This window comes from Sphaerodactylus townsendi, linkage group LG08 (genome assembly GCF_021028975.2).
Source record: "Sphaerodactylus townsendi isolate TG3544 linkage group LG08, MPM_Stown_v2.3, whole genome shotgun sequence".
In the NCBI taxonomy this organism is placed as follows: Eukaryota; Metazoa; Chordata; class Lepidosauria; order Squamata; family Sphaerodactylidae; genus Sphaerodactylus; species Sphaerodactylus townsendi.
In genome coordinates, this window is record NC_059432.1 from 47,958,619 (window position 1) to 47,978,240 (window position 19,622).

The following is a 19,622-nucleotide window of genomic DNA, read 5'->3' on the forward strand; positions in this document are numbered from 1 at the left end:
GAGAAAATGCTACTAGAACACGGCCAGACAGCCCAGAAACCACACAATGCCCCACTTAAATGGGACTACCAGGCTATTTCTGTGACAGTGATTTCATAAGCTGTGCTATGCTTCAACTTAATACAATTCAGACTATTGCCTGAATGTACAATCTAAGCATCATATAACTGAACTGAAATAAAAACTAACCAGTACAAATAAAATGAGAAAGTACCAGAACAGCATCCTTTCCATGACTGCAGTTATGCACATGCCACCCTCTGTGGGAACAACAGAGGAAGAACTTATTTTCTTGGTACTCCACTTGATCTAATAGCATGTTTTCAATCTGTCAACCTGAACAGCCATTCCCTAATGCTGCTAGGGCATTTCCACATCTGAGCTGCATACACAAAACCTGTGCATCATTTATTTCCCAGGAACTGTGACAACTTGATTCCTAGGTGTCTCAATCAAAAAGCCTCACACAACCTCCACATCATTTTTTTTCTTTTCACCAGTGACAGTTTTATTCCTTTAAAGAAGAATAGTATTCCCTCCTTATCCATGATTGGGTGTAGGTTTTGATGTGAGATGTTCTTTCTAGACAGTGGAGCGGATCCAGGTTAAAGTGGCAATTTCTGCTAATTCCCCTTTCCCATTGTAGAATGCCTTCAAGCCAATCCTGAGGTTCTCCTACCTCCTAGGAGCAGCATTTCATAGACATCAGTGGGCTTCAGTGGGAAAGGGGAGACAGGAAAGTTCCATGCTGCCACAGGAGAATTTCATCTGGATGTTCAATAGCAGGTCTTAGAAAAGACCTTTCTCTGCTTGAAATGGTTGAGAGTCATTGCCAGTCACTATTGTAAGCTCTGAGCTACTTAGAAAAATGCTTGAACAGTTATAAAACAGCTTATAAAGCTAACAAAGATGCTCATTTTTTTCAATGGATCATAAACTTAAGCGCAGCTGCGCCTTACCGCAGCTGCCATTGCGAGAGGCGGGACCCAGCAGTGAGGCCATGGCCGGCCGCAGACGCTTCTCTGCGCATGCGCACCGGTTCGGGCGCATGCGCAGATGATCCAGCGAGGCTGGCTTGCCCTGGGAAGGGCAGGGCAGCCCATCGATGTATCGAATGGGGCCCAGGCCATGGGCCTATAAAAGGCCCTGCCTTGTGGCCAGGCCCCATTCGGAGCCTGGACATGGAGGCTTTTCCCGCCCACCCGTCCCTGTTATGTTGGGAAGATTGTTATTGTCATAGCCATCAGTGGGTTGCGCATGGGGGATGATCCACTGGAAAGGGGAGCTGGGGGAGCTTCCCTGTGTTGTACACCTCCTTAAGAGGTGGGGGTGGAGCAAGCTCAAGGTAGGGACGCCCGCAGGGGGCTTAGAAGCTTGCGCCAATAGCGTAAGTTGGAGGAGGCCTCCAGTCATGGGCACTTCGCCGGTCTGGACTTTTTCTCACTCCAATCTTTCGCTTGGTTTATTCCTCTAGCAGCTGGGCTGAGGAATTCTTTTCACCCTCTGGGTCAGCACTAGTGCTGCCCAGAGGCTTGGATCACCCCCCATGCTGCGCCATCTGTTTCCTATGCTTTCTGTTAATAATAAAGTTCTTTGTCTATGGCCTGTTTTTCTTATCCACTTAAAAAATGTGTTTGAGTCTTATTGGGGAAGTATAACCAGGTGGGAAGGGCCACACATCTCCCCGCAATAACAGAAGACACAGCTAAAGTCTAATTCTGAAAACAAGGATATAGACTCAGCAGCTCCAAACTTTTGATTAGCATCAATCTCATTATTTTGATTTGCCAAAAATTTTATTGTCAAATGCCTTTTAAATTTCTACATATAATGATTAATATGAAAACACTATCTGCTCCATATAAATACCCTAAATTTAAGGCTCCTATCCAAATCCATGCCACTTTGGGATCCATGTTGTACCAGATTTTCAGATAGACTGAATCACTGTAGAGTCAAATTTATATGTACAAACTAGTGATATGAAATATGAACTTTTGTTACTCGGAAGGAGTCAGTATAAGGAATATCCTAGAAAATCTTCTTGTGTTTGTATTGTGGACACTGATTGACAGGGATATGTTTACTGTAAGTATACTTCTCTATTGCTTAGACAGTTATTACACTGTTTATTCTGCAATAATATTGGAATATTTCCTAAGTGTGTTTATAGAGATCAAATGAACACCAGGAAGTGCATAATTTGTTGCTTCACAAAGTTGCACAGCGACCTTTCTCATATATGCCAGAATGGAAGCTATTGGTCAATGAAGAAAAGTCAATACTCTATCAAAGGGAACATCTAAATATTTAAAATGAAGTGCTCATTTGACACACACATATTTATTTGCACTAACAAAAAATATCCTTACACTGACAGGTGTTTTCTGCATGGAGTTGGGCATGTGCTGTTTCCTTATTTACATTTCAGCTGCTAATATAGTAATACTGAAATCAAGCCTCACATATGACAGGTTTCTATGCCTTCTCCTTGCTCCAGTGGCTACCCCTCCCCCACACACAAACCAGGGGCATTTTCATTCTTTTCCAATCCAATTCTAAGTGTGGGGGGTGGGAGTAGAATGGTGGCCAGAATGGTGCTGCCACACTGCCTCTAAGGAGGCAATAGATGGGACTGGGGAGAGGAGAAGGGAAAACCTTAATTCCCCTGGAAAAGCCCATTGTGCAGGCTGATTTATGCCACACTTTTTGGTAGCACAAATCTGTGCCACTAGGAGAAGTTGTTCCCAGCCTGAAAGAAAACTGGGAGCTGACTAATGCTTACTCCACTTCTAGGAATGCCCCCAGAATGTCCACCATGATGCAGGCATGGGCAGTGGCCAGTTTTCGAGTTTGGCCACCATGCATTTGTGCCATGGTGCAATGCTGAGGTAAGGGCCCAATGCCAACATTTGTGCCACTTTGTGTGGCGCAGTGGGCCTGGATATTGACATAGTCTCCAGCTGCTTCCAATGCGGCATCAGCCCTCTTCCTGGATTGCACTCTTAATCATCGATTGACATCTTTTAATAGCATTAGTAGAAATTCAATATCCATAAGTCCACTTTTTATTATCTGAAATTCTTCCCTTGCAGATAGTATAGCCAACAAATCTAAAGAAAGAACAATGGATTTAATTTTTTTTCTCAATGCGTGTTAGACAGTAAGCATTTGATGAGTGGGACTAAAATTCAGTAAGCATTTGATGAGTGGGACTAGTGCAGGGGTCTGTAAGCTGCGGCTCTCCAAATGTTCATGGACTACAATTCCCATCAACCCCTGCCTCACGCAGCCCCTCCTCTTCAGCAGCTGGCCCGGACTTACCCAGGCTGGCTCCTCTATGACTTTCTTAAAGGGGTAATTCCCCAAAGATTGCTTAAAGGGGAAAGCAATCTTTAAGCAATCTTTGGAGAATTATCCTTTTAATAAAGTCATAGAGGCTGGCTGCCAGAAGTCGAGCCTCAGAGCCTGCCAGGGGGAGGGTGAATGAGGGGGATGAGGGGGGATGGCCGGCCAGACAGTGGGAGGGCAGGGGGGTGGGTGGGGGTGGGCAGGAGCCTGCTGGGAGCCCCACAGGTGTGTGCCCAGCATCATGGGTGGCCCCACATTGCCATAGGCGATATGCTTCTGCTTAATGGTCATGAGGCACATCTTGGTTTCAGGCAATTGCTGGCCAGTTTCTAGACAGAGGACCACATACAGTCCACAGTTGGGTAGCCCAGGGATTTTATAAAGAAAGCTAGATTGAATTCAAGTGAGTGGGTCCGGCCTGTGAAGAATATAGCCATCATAATAGGGGCTGTCACAAAACTGTACAACAGTTTAACAAACTATGAAACGGCAAAGGTCACAATGGCAACCTAAGAATACACTACTTAAGAATACACTACAAATGGCATAGTTGTATATCTTTAGTAACAACTAAACAAGTTTTTCCATTTTCTTTTCATTGCTAGGACTTTTAAGTCCTCTGTTATCATTTGTATTTTTCAGAGACACACAGTGACACATTCAACACAATGAAAGTCTGCAGTTCTACAATTGTCTTTTTAACCATATTTTACCATATCACATACTTAGTCCTGTTGTATGCTGTTCATAAATCTCTTCATTAACACTGTCACTTACATTTCTGTATTGATGCATTCAAACTAACCACTGAACAATGTAATTACCTCATAATGCTCTACTTTTTCCACTTTCACAATGCACAGACTATCCATTCCTCCTCATCTGCCAAGCAAGCCATTTCTTCCCTTTCTACATCTTTGGCACTGTACAGTGCAGTCTCAGTATCATGTTGTCCTTCTCATGGCCTCAGCATTCCTGGATAAAGGTCTAATTTTCAGGCAGCTATGGCACCAAGATATTTTGTTTATCTAAGAGAGCAGTGGTGGGATTCAAATGATTTAACAACTAGTTCCAGTGGTGGGATTCAAATAATTTAACAACTGGTTGTTTACAAGCACCATTTTAACAACCGGTTCTGCCGAAGTGGTGCAAACCTGCTGAATTCCACCACTGCAAGAGAGGCCGGGGAGGGTAGGCATCATGATATAGATTTATCTCTTCAGATCTCAGAAGCTAAACACAGTTGGGACTTGAGTGAGAGACTACCAAAGAAGGCTCTGAAAGGATGACAATGGCTCATTCCGCACATGCAGAATAATGCACTTTCAAACTGCTTTCAGTGCTCTTTGAAGCTGTGCGGAATAGCAAAATCCACTTGCAAACAGTTGTGAAAGTAGTTTGAAAACGCATTATTTTGCGTGTGCGGAAGGGGCCAATGACAAAGTCTACTTCCCACTTGCCTTGAAAGCCCCTTGATGGCACATAAATATGTAAGAGAGGCAGAATTTAGAGGAAGTTCTTTTTTAGCTCCTGAACTTTTTGTTCTTGCCTTTGATCTGAATGTAAATACTCTAAGTCCTCCCCTGCAGCTCCCATAGTTCTTGCCAGTTCTAACGTTTTGTCTTAGGTTGGATTACTATTTGTCAGTAACTTCAGAGTCAAATATTGTCAGATGACACATTTTCAATTAGTTTTCTGAGCTCAGCTACTTACAGTGCAATCTGGAGCAGGGACAAATGAGCCTTGAAAGTGGTGAAAGGTTGCAACAATGTAGGTGCCCATTCTACTGGCGTAAGGAGCAAATACGTTGATGAAAGGGCTATTTTGCCAGCTTAAGGGTTCTGCACAACTATGTAGTGCCCAGATCTGGAAACTGCCATGTGTACCATCAGCACTCCTGTGTTGTAGAAGCCTGCACAAGCATGGGTGGGGGTGTTCCCAGGGGCAGAGCTGACTTTAGTCAGCTACCAGTGCAGTTTTGGCCCATGAACATCTCCTTTAGTGACACAGACTTACGCCATCTAAAAGGGTTGTGTAAGTCATTTGTTCTGGAAAGAAAGGAATTTCTCCTACTTCCCCAGTACCCACATTGCCAATTGCCTCTTTGGATACAGTACTACAGTGTTGTCCACAGCCTCAGCTCTACAGCTTCCCTCTTTGGTTTGGGCTGCCCATCATGAGCTAACAAGGATTCTGTGGAGTGCCCAAGTTCAACCAGAGCTTCAACAGCTTCATCGGCTCCAGGTGAAACATTGGATAATATTCAAGGTTTTCACACTAACCTTTACAGTCCTTAACAAAATGGGACTATATTACCTGAATGACCACCTCTCCTGATACCCGCCCTCAAAGAGCACTGTGCTCTGCAAATAACAACTGGTGCCTGGCTCAAAAGTATCTGGCTGCCTCAACCAGAACCAGTACCTTTTCAGCTCTAGCCCCAGCCTGGCAGAACACCCTATCTAATGTGACCAAAGCCTGCAGAATCTATCAGAGCCTGGAAAACAGAGTTGTTCCATTCTGCCTAAGGCTGAGGGCTGCAATAGCAATTATCCACTTAGTGACCTTGCTTCCCTCTTCCCCTTTCTTTCCCCTGGTCTTCTTTTGTTTCTGTTATTAAGATATTATTAACCCCATCCTTTGCTGGGGTTTTATTTTTGGGTGAGAATATATTCTTGGGCACCATGATTGTTTATTATGTTGTTTTATTACAAGTTGTAAACTGCTGTGAACCTGTATAATAGGGGAGAGCAGTCTAAAAATCCAATAAACATAAACATAGACTTCAATGCATAATGTTCCTTTAAGATCTTCTCAGATTGGGTAACCTTTCATCTCCTGGCTTCTAAGGCTTGTAATGAATTTCTCAAGCAGGTATACACCTTGCATTCACAGCTAATAAATGCTTTCTGTTTGTTATGTTTTCTGAGCTTATTGACCATAAAATAGTGACTACCTTTCACGATATTACTGCCAATGTCCCTTTTCTGGATCAAGCTATTCAGTGGCTATAGTTTCATCAATGACATTTCCATGGAGCAACAACTTTGACAACATGAATAATCGCTTTATGGGATAACAAAACCATTCATTTATTGCTGGAATAAGAAAGGAACAGAAACAGAATCCTAAGAATAGAATATTAACTATATGAATCTGTGTTCTAATTTTGATATCACAATTAGTGACTCAGAATCAGGTCCCCAAAGATCCCAGATTCAGTTAGAGACAGCAGAGGTGAGAAGTGTAATAAGAAAACATTTTTTGTAGCTGCAGCGAAAATAGGTACTTTGACCAAGGCAGAAGCAATGAATACATCTCAGGCTTTTTTGTTATATAGCAGTACATCCATCAATACATTATTGATTATATTGCTTTGATCTATCCCTTTACATGCCAACACAGGTTAAGCACACCATATGCCTTTACACAGGTCGCATGATTTAAATGGGGTTTTAATACCTAGAGAAGGGGATTTTAGTATGGTAAAGAGCGGCACTGAATTAACAGGGGCTGGCATTTGCTGCCTGGGAAGGGCACTGCTAAGAGGCCCCACCATGCCTACCCTTAGAAGAGCGGAAAGCAGGCGGCGGCAATATCCATTATGGGCAACTGCGTCATGCCGCCAATGGGGCATAATGACATCAGCAAGAGGGGTGGTTGGGAGCCTTTATAAGGCTTTGACCCAGCCCTTGCCCCCTCCTCTGAGCGGTGGCAAGTTTCCCACCGACCTCTCCCTCTTGGACAATGTTAATGCATGTGTTTGCTGTCATAGCCAAGCCGGTGGTTGGCGCATGGGAACTGATCTGATGGTGAGGGAAGCTGGAGACCCAACCCTCTTTGGTGGAACCTCCTTAAGGGGTTTGGGGTGGAGAAAGCCATGGGTCAGGACACCCAGAGAGGGGCTACTGTGGCTTGTGCCCCTTAGCAGTAAGATGGTTCTTCAGAAAGTGGCTTGCCGTCCAGCTGGGATCCACAGTTACTGCACAAGGTTAATGGTTTCCTCCAACAGGTGGGTTTGTCTGTTTGTTTGTCTGTTTGTTTGTTTGTTTATTTAGACTTGATAGACCACTCAACCCCTGGAGGGCTCTGTAGAGGAAGGAAGTTTTCACTGGGGACAGCACTCGGGCTGCCCAGTGTTCAAATCAAATCCCATGCCGCACCTCACGCTTCTTTTCATCCTTTGTCAATAAAACGTTTTGGCTGTGGCCAAAATTTAACCCCACAGATAAGAATGTTATGTTCTTAATTTTGGTTGGGAACTGTGAGCATTTTATAGTAAGCTGCAGTGGAACAAGACAAAAATAGCAGATGCTTCTTCCCAATATTTTATTCCCTTTAACATTTCAGTTGTATAAGGTTAATTCTTCTTGTGAGCTAGTAAAAACTGACGCAGAGTGTTAACTTGCAAAGATATTGTAATTTTATTCCAAATAAATTAAAATCAAAACTCATTTTTCTTCTTTGACAAATATCACATGCAAATCAAGTGTACAAAATACTGGAAAGTAACACAGCCAAAACTTGTGGTCTCCACAGATACCTAATATTTGCAGCTTGCAAATAATAAAAAAATAAAAATACAATGGATATTACATGATTCTGTATATTCTGTATAGCACTTAAATATAATTAAATAACAATGTCCAATAAACAGCCAGGAAAAAATACAGACATTCCAAAATAATCATGAACCAAAGTAGTTGAAATAATAATTTAATTTTGATTAGAATCTGTCTTTTTAAATACTAGCAGTTGGACAATGGGGTTGTGATGCATGCAGTAATTTATGTTATTTTTTTATGTTAACTTCTTGGAAGAAAGCAATCACTTTTTTGATGTTAACTTCTTGGAAGAAAACAATCACTTTCAGAAACAGATGTGCTAGCTGCAGGACATACTAAAGTAAAATCTATAGCCTTGTTATGCTGGTGACATATTAATATCAGTAGATCTGGTTGGTTTTTTTCTTCATCAATTTACTGATCAGAAGAAAGCCAGCTAGAACAAAGACTATGACTACCAAAATCATAGCAATAATAGTAAATGGGCAGATGCCTTCATCTTCTGTGAGAATTGCACGCTTCTCCCGTTCTGAAATTAAAAAGAAAGGATGTAATGATTTGTTGGAGTTTATATATAGGCTCAATTGCTGTTTGGATTACTTCTTCAGCAGTGATATCTTAGTGGCATATTCATCATTTGATTACAATAACATAAATGAATAATTACAGAAATAAATAATCCAGTTGAGGTCAAAAACCATTAAGTCTTATTGGCCTGCATTTAAACAGTTAGACATGAATCCAGTACAGGGGCGGAGCAAGGGGGAACTGCGCACAGGGCACATGTGTGCGCCATGCACCCCTGATGCAGAGCTGACTGCTCCCACCCCGCCCTGGAACGCCCCCTCCATGGCCTGGCCATGTCTTTGCCACGGCGCCACTTGGAGCATTGCCCCCGCCCCGTTGGCGCTACACCACTGGTCCAGTAACACCTTAGAGACCAAGAAGTGTTTCAGGGTGTCAACTTTCAAAACCCAAAAGTCTCCTTTGGCAAGACACAGTAGAATAGAAGTGGAGATCTGAGTCCTTTTGTCCTAGTCAAAAAGTAAGAGGGGTGTTTTAAAGAATGCTTGTAAAGGACAAAAAGGTACAATGCATATTGAAATCAACTTGTTTTCAATGGGGTCATAGGATTTTTATCTCCCTAAATATTTCTCCTCTGCTGTAATCAACCTGATTACAATCTTGTTGGTCACTAAGGTACCACTGGACTCAAATATAATTTATCAACAAGTTTGGCTAAAATATTAGAATGTAGAGCAATTTTATCATGGTGTGATAAGACATTGCCTCCATGAATACTCCACAATCTGTGGATGTAGATAGTCCACACAATTGCCTAAGCTATAATTCACTTGTTATGGTTCCAAAGAAGATGGTGAGAATTCTGATAACAACTTTTAAATAAAGATTTCTATCTCCCTTATGGATATAACAGTGTCATTATAAACAGAGGCACACACTTCTATGTTTATTGAAATCAATGGGCTTAAAGGAGGTTAATTCTGCTTAGGATGGCACTTGAAGCATTCCAAATCAGCTTCAAGGAATCTGAAGTAGTTAAACCACTTACAGACAACGCCTGTGTATCTTTAGTGACTTTTACAAGGTGATAATATGCAATGGGATTTTATGACTCTGTTGTGTGATGAACTCCTGTATTATTATGCATTTATTAAAACAAATAAAAAGATGAATACAGAACTATGTAATTTTGTAGCAAACTATGAGTAATCACAGTGAAAGTTTTGGGACCACTCCTGAATATATTTTGGAGGCCACTGCCATGACAAGAGAATGAATCATAAGTACAATTTACCATGTTTTTTGCCTTCTTTCCTGAGCCACACTGTTCCCATAACAGTCATGCCATCCTGGAGCGCAGTTACATCCCTATTTTTTGTAGGTAAGCACCCTTTATAGCATCGAGATGAGTAATCAGATGCCTTGCATACTACTAGGTAGCATTTCAAGTAAATTGCATTGTGCTTCTTAAGCAGCTTAAGGGCATTGAATTTACAGCGAACAACATTGTTGCTTGGTGAAGGCAGTTCCTGATAGGTAAAATCTTGTACACATCTGAAAAAAAAGAAATCAGGTGACTCAGGCTTGTTCAGATAATCACATAAAAAGCACTGGACCTTTGAGTTGGTGTACTGGTAAGAATAATGATTAAAGGAAAGATTCAACTCTTCTTCCCAATAGTCCACTTGTGCGTATATAGGATCCTAGATATGTGTATTATACAACCATCAGGCATGTTTATAGTAATTTCAACTCTTTCTGCACATTTTTTGTCTAAACACTCATTATGAAATAATGATTCTGCTCCTTCCCTCTGCTGGTAAGTGTAGAAATTTAAATAGTGAAGCAAGTGACCTCTGGATTAATCCAGAGTTTTTATTTTGTTTCATATCCAAGCCATGCAAAGGAAAGTGAAGAAGGCTGTATGGAAAAAGAAGCAGCAGCATTATTTGGGGAGTTACGAAGTCTGTGATTCAAACTGGAGGTGGCTCCATGCCACACCTGCAGCCCATGGTGGCTTCAGGACTGCCTGCAAGGGACCATACGAGCAGTCCCGAGGCTCCACCAGGATAAATTATGCCAGTGGTCAGCCACTTCTTCCACCTGTGCAGAAACGGCCTATGATATACAAGGCCATCAGAAGATGCTGGCTCTGTTTGGAATCAAGGTGCATCTTCCCAACAAAGACAGCTGTAGTCTGGCTGCCTAGCACAGCCTGTCCATTTAAATATGTTAGCAAATTCAATATTATGATATAGATCAGTTTAATTATTAAATAAACTAGTTAAACCCAAGTTGTTGTCTTGTATCTTAATTTGAAGGATGTCTGGGACAAATTATGCAATGAAGCAAACAAACTCCACATTTATTTGACATTTTGAGAGCAAAACCTTGGCAAAGTAATCTGGATGATAAGTAGTTGATAGTCACTTTTTGAAAGGACATCCATAGAAAAATATATAATCTAGAATATCAATAGCATAAGCCAGTGGTGATACTAATATATAATGAATACTACTTGTCCTCCTCAGAGTAAAATAGATGAATTATCCATGTAAATCAGTAAGGCAACAAAATACCTCTTATTTTGCTCATGTAAAACACACTCACCCACTTCTGATCAAGTCATAGGTCAAGGTAGTGAAGTCATTAATGTCTGGAGATGCCACACATGTGTCCATAAACAATACCAACTTTGGATCAGGACTGTGGAGAGAGACTTGGAGGAATACGTCCTGATGTTGATGAACAAAGTATTGATTGTAGATGGGAGTTTTGAAAGAGAAGTCATAGAATGAAATATTAATGTTGTATTTGCTGTGATGTTTTGTAATATCATTTTTGGCAACTAAATTTTGTCTTGAAATTTTGTCTCCATTCATTCCACATGTAACATGAAATATAATTATCGTTTCCTCGTTGACATGTTTTTTCCTCATAATGGTATCACTAGAGGCAGGTATCTTGATTACATTGGAATATACCATAGTACCAGAACGTTCCTGCTGAAGGACAGAAAACAAGGATATTGTGTCAATATCATATATAAGTTCTCTGAAATAGACTGCATGTACATTATAACCATTTAAAGACCCACTAATATTTCAGAACTAGTAATAAAGTCAATTGTGCGAAAAAATACATTAGGCTCTAGAAAACTGTTGCTGGTAATTTCTGTCATTGTTCAAAGTAGGGTTGGTGGGCATTGTAATCTTTCACTGTATGTATTTGCTATTATAATCCTTCTTAATATATTCACAGTGTTTGAGTCCTCATATAATCAGAAGCCAATATAAGCAACTCAAAACCATTCCTCATACCTTTCAAGAATAAATGCTTTCTTGTATGAGCTATAGTTAAGGTAAATCCAAAAACTGGCTTTACCATGGATAATCCTAACTTGGATGATGGATCCCTCCTAATCAGGAAACCCTGATCAGTGCTGATGTTTCTCTGAACTGTAAGTAAGGTATAAGGGTGTAAGGCACGCCAGAGAATTTCCTTAAGTCAGTGCACAACTTTTTTTAACTCACAGAAAAGGGGGAGCCAGTTGTTATATATTCACCAGCTCAAACTGAATAAAAGTAATTTCTCCATACATATATTACAGAACCAGAACGTATTTTTGTTTCAAAAGAACCAGAACATACTTCACATTAATCTCCCCACTGCCACTTTTCTTACTTGTTTTACTGTGCCACAACCATGGAGTGGTATCTTGCAGAAGACATAGATTGGAGTAGTTTGACATGTACAGGAATTGTGATTCAGATGCAAACGCCATGGATTGTAGCCCAATGCATGGAGGTCTTGTTTCCTGAGTTGTACATGCATGTAACTTCCAGAACATACGAGCACTGATTGATGGATAGAAGCAACAGTGTTAAGCAAATAAACATAGATGCTATTTTAATTCCTCACTAAGCTCATGATCTACTGTTAACTATCTCTTTCACTATCATCTCTATCTCCTACTCTCTCTTTCTCCTGGGTGGCAGCACTCTGCCTTTATTTCCTGTTTATCTTATCTGTCCTTTCCCTGCATCCCAGTTGCTCTTGACAGGTTGCTCTGTCAAGCAACAGGATGATCTTCAGTCTACAACTTTATTAGACCCCCCTCCTTTTTAGGGATAATTTTTGTGTTTTGTAATTCATATGGATACAAGTACACAACCATAACCTTTTGTTGTCAAGTATATTATTTCAAAATAATTCAATCTGATGTCAATCTTTTGCTCTTCCCAAGCATACTCAGCATTAAAGCAACTCTGAAACTGCTGTCATAAGAAATAAACTGAGTAGTGAATTGTACATATTAAGCTGCATATAATAAAATGAATAAAATGTGTACATATTAAGCTGCATGTAATAAAATAAAATAAAATTTCAAGCTTTCCTGAAAAAGGATTACTTTGATCCTTTCCAATCTGGTTTTATGATACTGAAAAAACTGAAACAACTTTGGTCACCCTGTTGGATGACCTGTACAGGGCTACAGACAGAGGAGTATGACTCTTTTAATGCTCCTAAATCTTTCAGTGACTTTCAGTACCATCAATCATGATATCTTTCTGGACCACTTTTTTGGGCTGGGGTTAGGAGGCACTGTTCTGCATTGCTTCCAATACTACCTGAAGGATATATTTCACAAAATGGAGTTGGGGGACTTCTGCTCAGCCCCTTGGCCTTTGGCCTGAGGGGTCCTACAAAGTTCAATCTTCTCCCCTGTGCTCTTCTTTTTTTTAAAAAAAAAAATTAATTTTATCATTTAGGAATACACATTAATTGGCAGATAGTCTGACTTAAAGTGGTTCCAGTAATAACAGAATATGATCTGCCACATACGGTAAATTATAAAAAATGTACATTTGCGAGTGATAGTTACAAAGAAAAAGCGATTTAAAATTCTTGTACATAAACACAATGTGAAAATATAGGTATAAATGTGTGATAATATCTTTATGTACATACACACACATATACATAGATAAATAATAATAATTAATAGGTTAATAATAATCTTAAACTATGCAGATAACAATGATTCTATTTTGAGATAAGTGCCAAGCTGAAAAGAATGTATATTTTTTAGAATTCCTATTTTTGTTTCTCCAGACATCCATCAGTTTCAGTAACGTAGTCATGGTCCCCTATGCTCTTTAACATCCACCTGAAACTGCTGAGTGAGGTCATCTGGAGTTTTGGAGTGGGTTGTCAGTCACCAATATGTGGATAATAGCTCTATTTCACTGTCCAGGCTGATCCTAGGGAAGCTGTAGAAATTCTGGTACTTGGTGGCAGTTCTGGAGTGGATGTGGACTAATAAACTGAAGCTTAATTCTCACAAAGTGAAATTGTTACTGGTGAGTGGGAAGTCTGACCCAAGATTTAAAATGTCCGGATGGAGTTCTGAATGGAGTTCTGAATGGAGTTGCACTCCCTTTTAAGAAGCAGGTCCATAATTGTGAGATACTTTTGGACTTAGACCTTCTGCTGGTTAAGCAAATGGCAGCTGCAGCCAGGAATGCCTTTTACCAGCTTTTCTGGGCAGAAAAGATCTAACCACTGTGTTATATGCCCCGGTTACAACTTGATTAGACTGCTGCAATGTTCTGTGGGGCGGGGGGGGGGGGGGGTTGTCCTGGAGAACTGTTCAGAAACTTCAATTTCTACAGAATGCTGCAGCCAGAATATTGAATGGAAGTGGTTGTAGGAACCATATCACTCCAATTTTTACCCATCTACAAAGTGATTTTATTATGGATGTTTTAATTTGTTATCCTCTTTGGTGAACCTTAGGGGGACAGAAAGACAGTGTATAAATTTTGTTAAAGAAAAAGAATAAACTAAATAATGGCTTCTATTCTCTTGCAAACTGCTCTCAAGAGAGAATGTTCATGTCAGAGAAGACCTGGGAGGGGGTCTTAAAGCTTTCTCCACCAATAAATCTCCCCATGAAATGTTCCTTTAAGTTTCTTTTATGCTTGCAGGATTCATACCCATATTTGTAAGGTAAACATGAACTAAGAACTCCAGAAGGGGTTAAACCACAAGCAATAATTTTATTTTTGTACTATATTATTAATAATAATATTATATACTATATTATTAACCTAGAAAGATAAACTTACCACTTGAAGGAATTGGTTGTTCGTATGTCTTAGGAGCTGTAAGCATCAAAATATGACAAAAGCAAATCAACCATATTCTATGTATTCTATATGTATTCTATAAAGACAAGGATATAATAACTGGTAGTCTAATAAACACTGGTCAAAGTCTTCAGTGGGCCAAAGGTTTTGTAATCTTTACATTTAATGAGCCATATGGTTGCATTTGATTTCCACAGAGTCCATTTTGGCATGAGAGACCATCCTGACTTCCCAGCCTAAGTTTTCATGGACTTGAGATTCACAATAATAGGACATGTTGAAACTTATTTTCAAGATGGGAAAAGTGGTTGTATTTTGTATCAAAAGAGGGAAGATAAGAATGCTAGTCTTGGGAGTGTGGGGTATGCATTTTAGTCTGGCTTGTCTTTTTTGTCTTTCTTTTTTTCCTTTTTCATGGGAATGGAGTGTGAAGTTGGAGCAGACACAGGTGCATGTGGGCAGCACTTTTGATGCCAGTCAGGTCTTTGCCAGTGAAGGGGATGGGCATCCTGTCTGCCAGAAGGGTATCATTCCCCTACAAAGTGGAAGGGCACTCATGCCACATGCCTCTGTTGTGGTTGTGCTGTTGCTGGGTCTTTTCTTTGTGTCCACAGGCTCCCTCTGGGAGGTTGGGGTGGGAGCACTGTAGAGGAGCAGTAGACAGATTGGTGGCAGTGATTGTCTGTGAGTGTATGTGACACTCAAAGGGACATCATCAACTGCTGTTGTCTGATTGGTAAACAATCCCAGGGTTGTTATAGACTCTGGTATGCTTGCTATGCCGCTGCTGCAGCAACCATCACAACTATGCTAAAAATGTGGAATTGATCTACATGGTTACAGTCTGTGCTCCATATGCAAATGCTAAAAAGGATGGAGAGAGGTAAATTGGTAAAGTAAAATGTATTCCCAGATTAAGTTTTAATCATGCTCATTTTATCAGCATCCATCTATGGGAACTCCATAGTGTTATAGGACTCATTAGCTCAACCCTCATTAGGGATACCTATAGATGCTGTTTCTACAATGCCATTTTAAACCAATGCTAGAAGAATCTTTAAATGCACATGCATGAACATACAGAAACAGAAATGAATTTGCCGACATTATTGTGTAGCTGATTTGATTCAGAATGAGAGTGCACACAGACAGTAAACGTACCTGAAACTGAATGCTAACTTCTTGCTAAACCACTTGCTTTTCACTCATCAAATAGAAATCAACAGTTTCGGTCATACTTTTTGGGATAAGAATCTCTGGATCATGAACACACAGTCAACGGAGTGGGAAACAGTCTCCTATGTCACTTGACAGTGACATAGTTGAATCTGGTACCTCTAAGAGATACCCACTGCTTGATTAACAGACTACAAAAACAAAAAGGGGCAACATCTTACCTATTTCCAGAAGATCAGAAGGTAGTGCATTGGTGACTACTGTTTCTGTTGAAAGTCATCAAAGTATATAAATAATACATAATATGTTGATACCATGATTCTAGCACTTATTCACTCTAGCAATTATGCAAAAATTTTAAAGAGATTTACAGAAATACTGTACCATCATGTACTGTTTAAATATATTTGACACAACTGCCAAATGGCTAAAGAACTAACAACGTGGTTTATGTAGCTGTATTTTTAGACCTTATTTGGTCCCATACTGGAAAGTTGCCTTCAGTCTTTCCAGTGATTAATTCATACCACATCCATTTGAAAGTCTGAAAGGAAATCTGGCTTTTAAAAGTTCCTTTCCTTCCTCTTATCCAGCTTGCTAACATTCATCTTTTCTTTCATCCCTTCTTTCTAATGTGTGTTATTAAAAAACATTTTCAATGTGCACATTTATTAATAATTAGAGATTTTTGAGAAACAATGTCTCATTGTCTCAAAATGTAATTCTTCTATTATTTCAAATTCTTTCTCATTTAGTTTTTTTCATTTTGCACTTCCAAGCTATAAGGCCTATGGACCAACATTCAGACTGCATAAAGGCAAAGGGAAGTAGTAGCATCATTACTTGTTGAAAAGAACAATAAATGAACACGCATACTTTATTAGAAGTGACCTGCTAATCTAACAGGCAATATAAATTGCACTAATACAACCTTCTAATTCTACCCTCATATTGAGGCCTCTGCAGTCAAAATTTTCCCACAGCCAACATTATATCAACATCGGTAACAGCTAGCAAAAAAGTCAGGGATATGGAAGAAGTACCGGAAACAATCACTAGCTAAATAAAAAAAATCCCCCAAAGAAGCCCCCAGCATTCAATCAAAGAAGATATAAGCTAGTCCCTGCTGGTGGCCAGGGTGAGGGATGAGGGGAGCCTGCCAGACCCAGACCCAGTATTTCAACTGCACAAGATCCACAAGGTCACAGTCTGTCTATAAGTCTATAAGCTTCTTCTCAGAATCTACTCAGCAAAACAGCCGGCTAAAACATTTAATCTAGCCAAAAGAAAATGTTTCCAAAATTTAGGTATAATCAACTGATAAAAAATAAGATGAAAGGGTAGATGTAGGCACCATAACAGAAAATAACTGACCAATTGACAAGCTAAAGCCTCTGATCTCTATTAAAAGATTCAATAACAAAAATACAGGGGATAGCAGAAAAATATGGAGCTAAGATTTAATACTGAATCTCAGGAATTCCGAAAGAAATGGTGTCTCAGTCAGTCTGAGCTTCTGTTATCTCCCAGCAGTGCTCACTGAAGGGGACAAATTGCTGGCTAAAGAGTAGACCAGGTCTAACTCTTGCCTCCTCAATGTTTTGAGGTCCTTTAATGCAACACATGGATTAGTTGGGCTTTCTTTTGACCCACAAGTTTTGATATTATTCAGGATCAGTCAGTGCCAGTGTGTCAGTTTAGCTGAAGAAATTGCCTTCACACAAGCACACTTCTCTTTATTGTTTTTTCCTCTTCAGTCTATTACTTTCATGTTCTCTGGGTTCTCTTTCTTTTAATTTTTTCTGGATCTGTTACTAAACTTTTGGAGCTCTGAAGGAATTTTTTAAAATTGTCAACTAAATGAAGTTTTTCCCTGTTTTTCTTTGGCCATTTCCACATGGCCAGCTGAATGGGGGCATGAATTATGCCGATGCATCCCCGGGGGCTGTTCGCATAAACAGCCACACTGGCAGCACATCTGGTGGTGCAGCCTTCACATGGGCTACACCGCTCCCCAATGCCTCCTACCTCCTGCCACCTTCTGTCACTTTGTGGAGGCTAGGGGACACACACCCCATGGGCAGAGCGATGCCTCTAGGGTCAGAGGCTAGGAGGCCTGTCCCCTGGCCTCCACAAAGTGATGGAAGGTGGCAGGAGTTGGAGACATCCAGGAGCAGCACGGGAAATATGCCGGCTTCCACCTGGTGTTGTTTGCTCGGCAATGGATGGAAGCCAACATTTTCCAAAAAAACCTCACTTGGGGAGCAAGGTTCAAAAATGCCGTTTCGGGGGGAGAGGGTGACACTGCATTGATTTGGTGGTGGCACCTGTGTGAAGGCTCCCCCCCAATGGTGTTTTACTGAAATCGGTTATTTCAGCCCGTGCAGAACCGGCCTTTGTTTAAATATCACTAAATGAGTTTTAAGACTCATAGACTTCAAAGCATCCAAGATGGACGCCAACAATAAATAAGCTGATTTTGACTCTCTTGAATGTGGAACTCTTCTCAACTATGAGATGCGATGATTGGTAAGTTCTTGGAGTGATTTATAAGAATGTGAGAGACTCTGAATGAAAAAGCTCTGTTAAGATTTCAAGAAACTCCAGAACTCTGAACAAACGAATCCAATAATTTTTCTTGTAATTCTTGTGAAAAATATTATAATCCTTGAAAAGAATGTGATTGAGAGGAATGTTTCAACATGTAGCCTTCCATAATTCCACCCCCCACACACACACTAATGTTGGGCAGTCCGATCCAGGGGGCTAGCCATGGCACCATAATGGCACTACTCCACCACTCCCCAAGAAGCTTCCTGGTGGTGTGGGAAGGCCTCAAAAGCATAAAAGCCTCCCTGCTACCAAGAAGTCCCCATTGGCCTTAATTAACTTACATCACCTGAAAGGGCAATTGAAGTCTGACTTTCCAGCTGCTGCCATAATGCAGTAAATGACTGGGAGGGAGATGACTAACTTCAGCTCCACCCCTGGCCAGCCCCTACTACACTGATGGCAGCAGGAGCACTGGGACACTGGTGCTGTGTCTGGCACACATCCCAGTACTAAGGAAGATCATGGCAGCCACATGCTGGTGATTTCATTATTCTGCTGGGGCAACTGGCCTGGAGAGGGCAAATCCACTGGAGGAGCCGCATGCCACTTCCCCGAGCAGATTCCTCCCCCCCCCCCAGCTTTGGATGGGGCCATAAATATATAAAATATCATCTCAGATGCCAGGATCAATAATTGGACTTAGATTTTATACAGATTCCTATGGTAAACTGAAGGAGAGGTCAACGCAAAGATATAATAGTGTTCCATTCATGTTGACAAAATTTTAATGAGATATAAAGGGAAAAAAATCCTTTCTTTTCCTGTATTGAATGAAAATATCTCTGGATCTTGAGCACAGAGTCCTCTGGAGACATTGAGAATATCATCAAAGTGTGAAGCAGCAGAACTTTATGTCTTTAAGAGTCCCACTTAGCCCATTGCCCAATGAACTAGAAATCAGGTAACACAAAGGATTAATTTCTTACCTATTCCAGGATCCGGACCACTAGCCCTTTCTGTTAAACAAAATGTAACAGTCTCCTTAGTCATTCAAACTACAGTATAGCTGCATTCCCATTTCTGTCCTGGAAATATAGGCCCCTTCCACACATGCAGAATAACGCACTTTCAATCCACTTTCACAACTGTTTGCAAGTGGATTTTGCTATTCCGCACAGTAAAATCCAGCTGAAAATGAATTGAAAGTGGATTGAAAGTGCATTATTATGCTTGAGCTAAAGAGGCCATAGTCTGCTCATGGAAACAACAATAGAGAGATGGTATTCTAATTACCTGATAA

The 19,622-nt window shown here is 40.5% G+C and overlaps 1 protein-coding gene across 1 annotated transcript; it reads right to left on the reverse strand.

Annotated features, from left to right (window-relative positions):
* Positions 1 to 7,807: 7,807 nt before the first annotated feature.
* LOC125437748 (deleted in malignant brain tumors 1 protein-like) lies at positions 7,808 to 19,314 on the reverse strand. Its single transcript, XM_048505682.1, has 7 exons — positions 19,309 to 19,314; positions 15,991 to 16,035; positions 14,573 to 14,608; positions 12,126 to 12,298; positions 11,052 to 11,446; positions 9,736 to 9,995; positions 7,808 to 8,445 (listed from the first exon to the last, which is right to left on the reverse strand). The coding sequence occupies exons 4-7, from the start codon at positions 12,273 to 12,275 to the stop codon at positions 8,297 to 8,299; spliced, it is 954 nt and encodes a 317-aa protein (XP_048361639.1). The 5' UTR covers positions 12,276 to 12,298; positions 14,573 to 14,608; positions 15,991 to 16,035; positions 19,309 to 19,314; the 3' UTR covers positions 7,808 to 8,296.
* Positions 19,315 to 19,622: the final 308 nt, after the last annotated feature.

Coding starts and splice junctions, on each gene's coding strand:
- LOC125437748 (XM_048505682.1), bottom strand. CDS start 12,275: ATGCATGTACAACTCAGGAAACAAGACCTCCATGCATTGGGCTACAAT. Junction 11,447..12,125: donor GTTGTGGCACAGTAAAACAA/GTAAGAAAAGTG, acceptor TCTGTCCTTCAG/CAGGAACGTTCTGGTACTAT. Junction 9,996..11,051: donor TATGACTTGATCAGAAGTGG/GTGAGTGTGTTT, acceptor CTTTTTTTTCAG/ATGTGTACAAGATTTTACCT.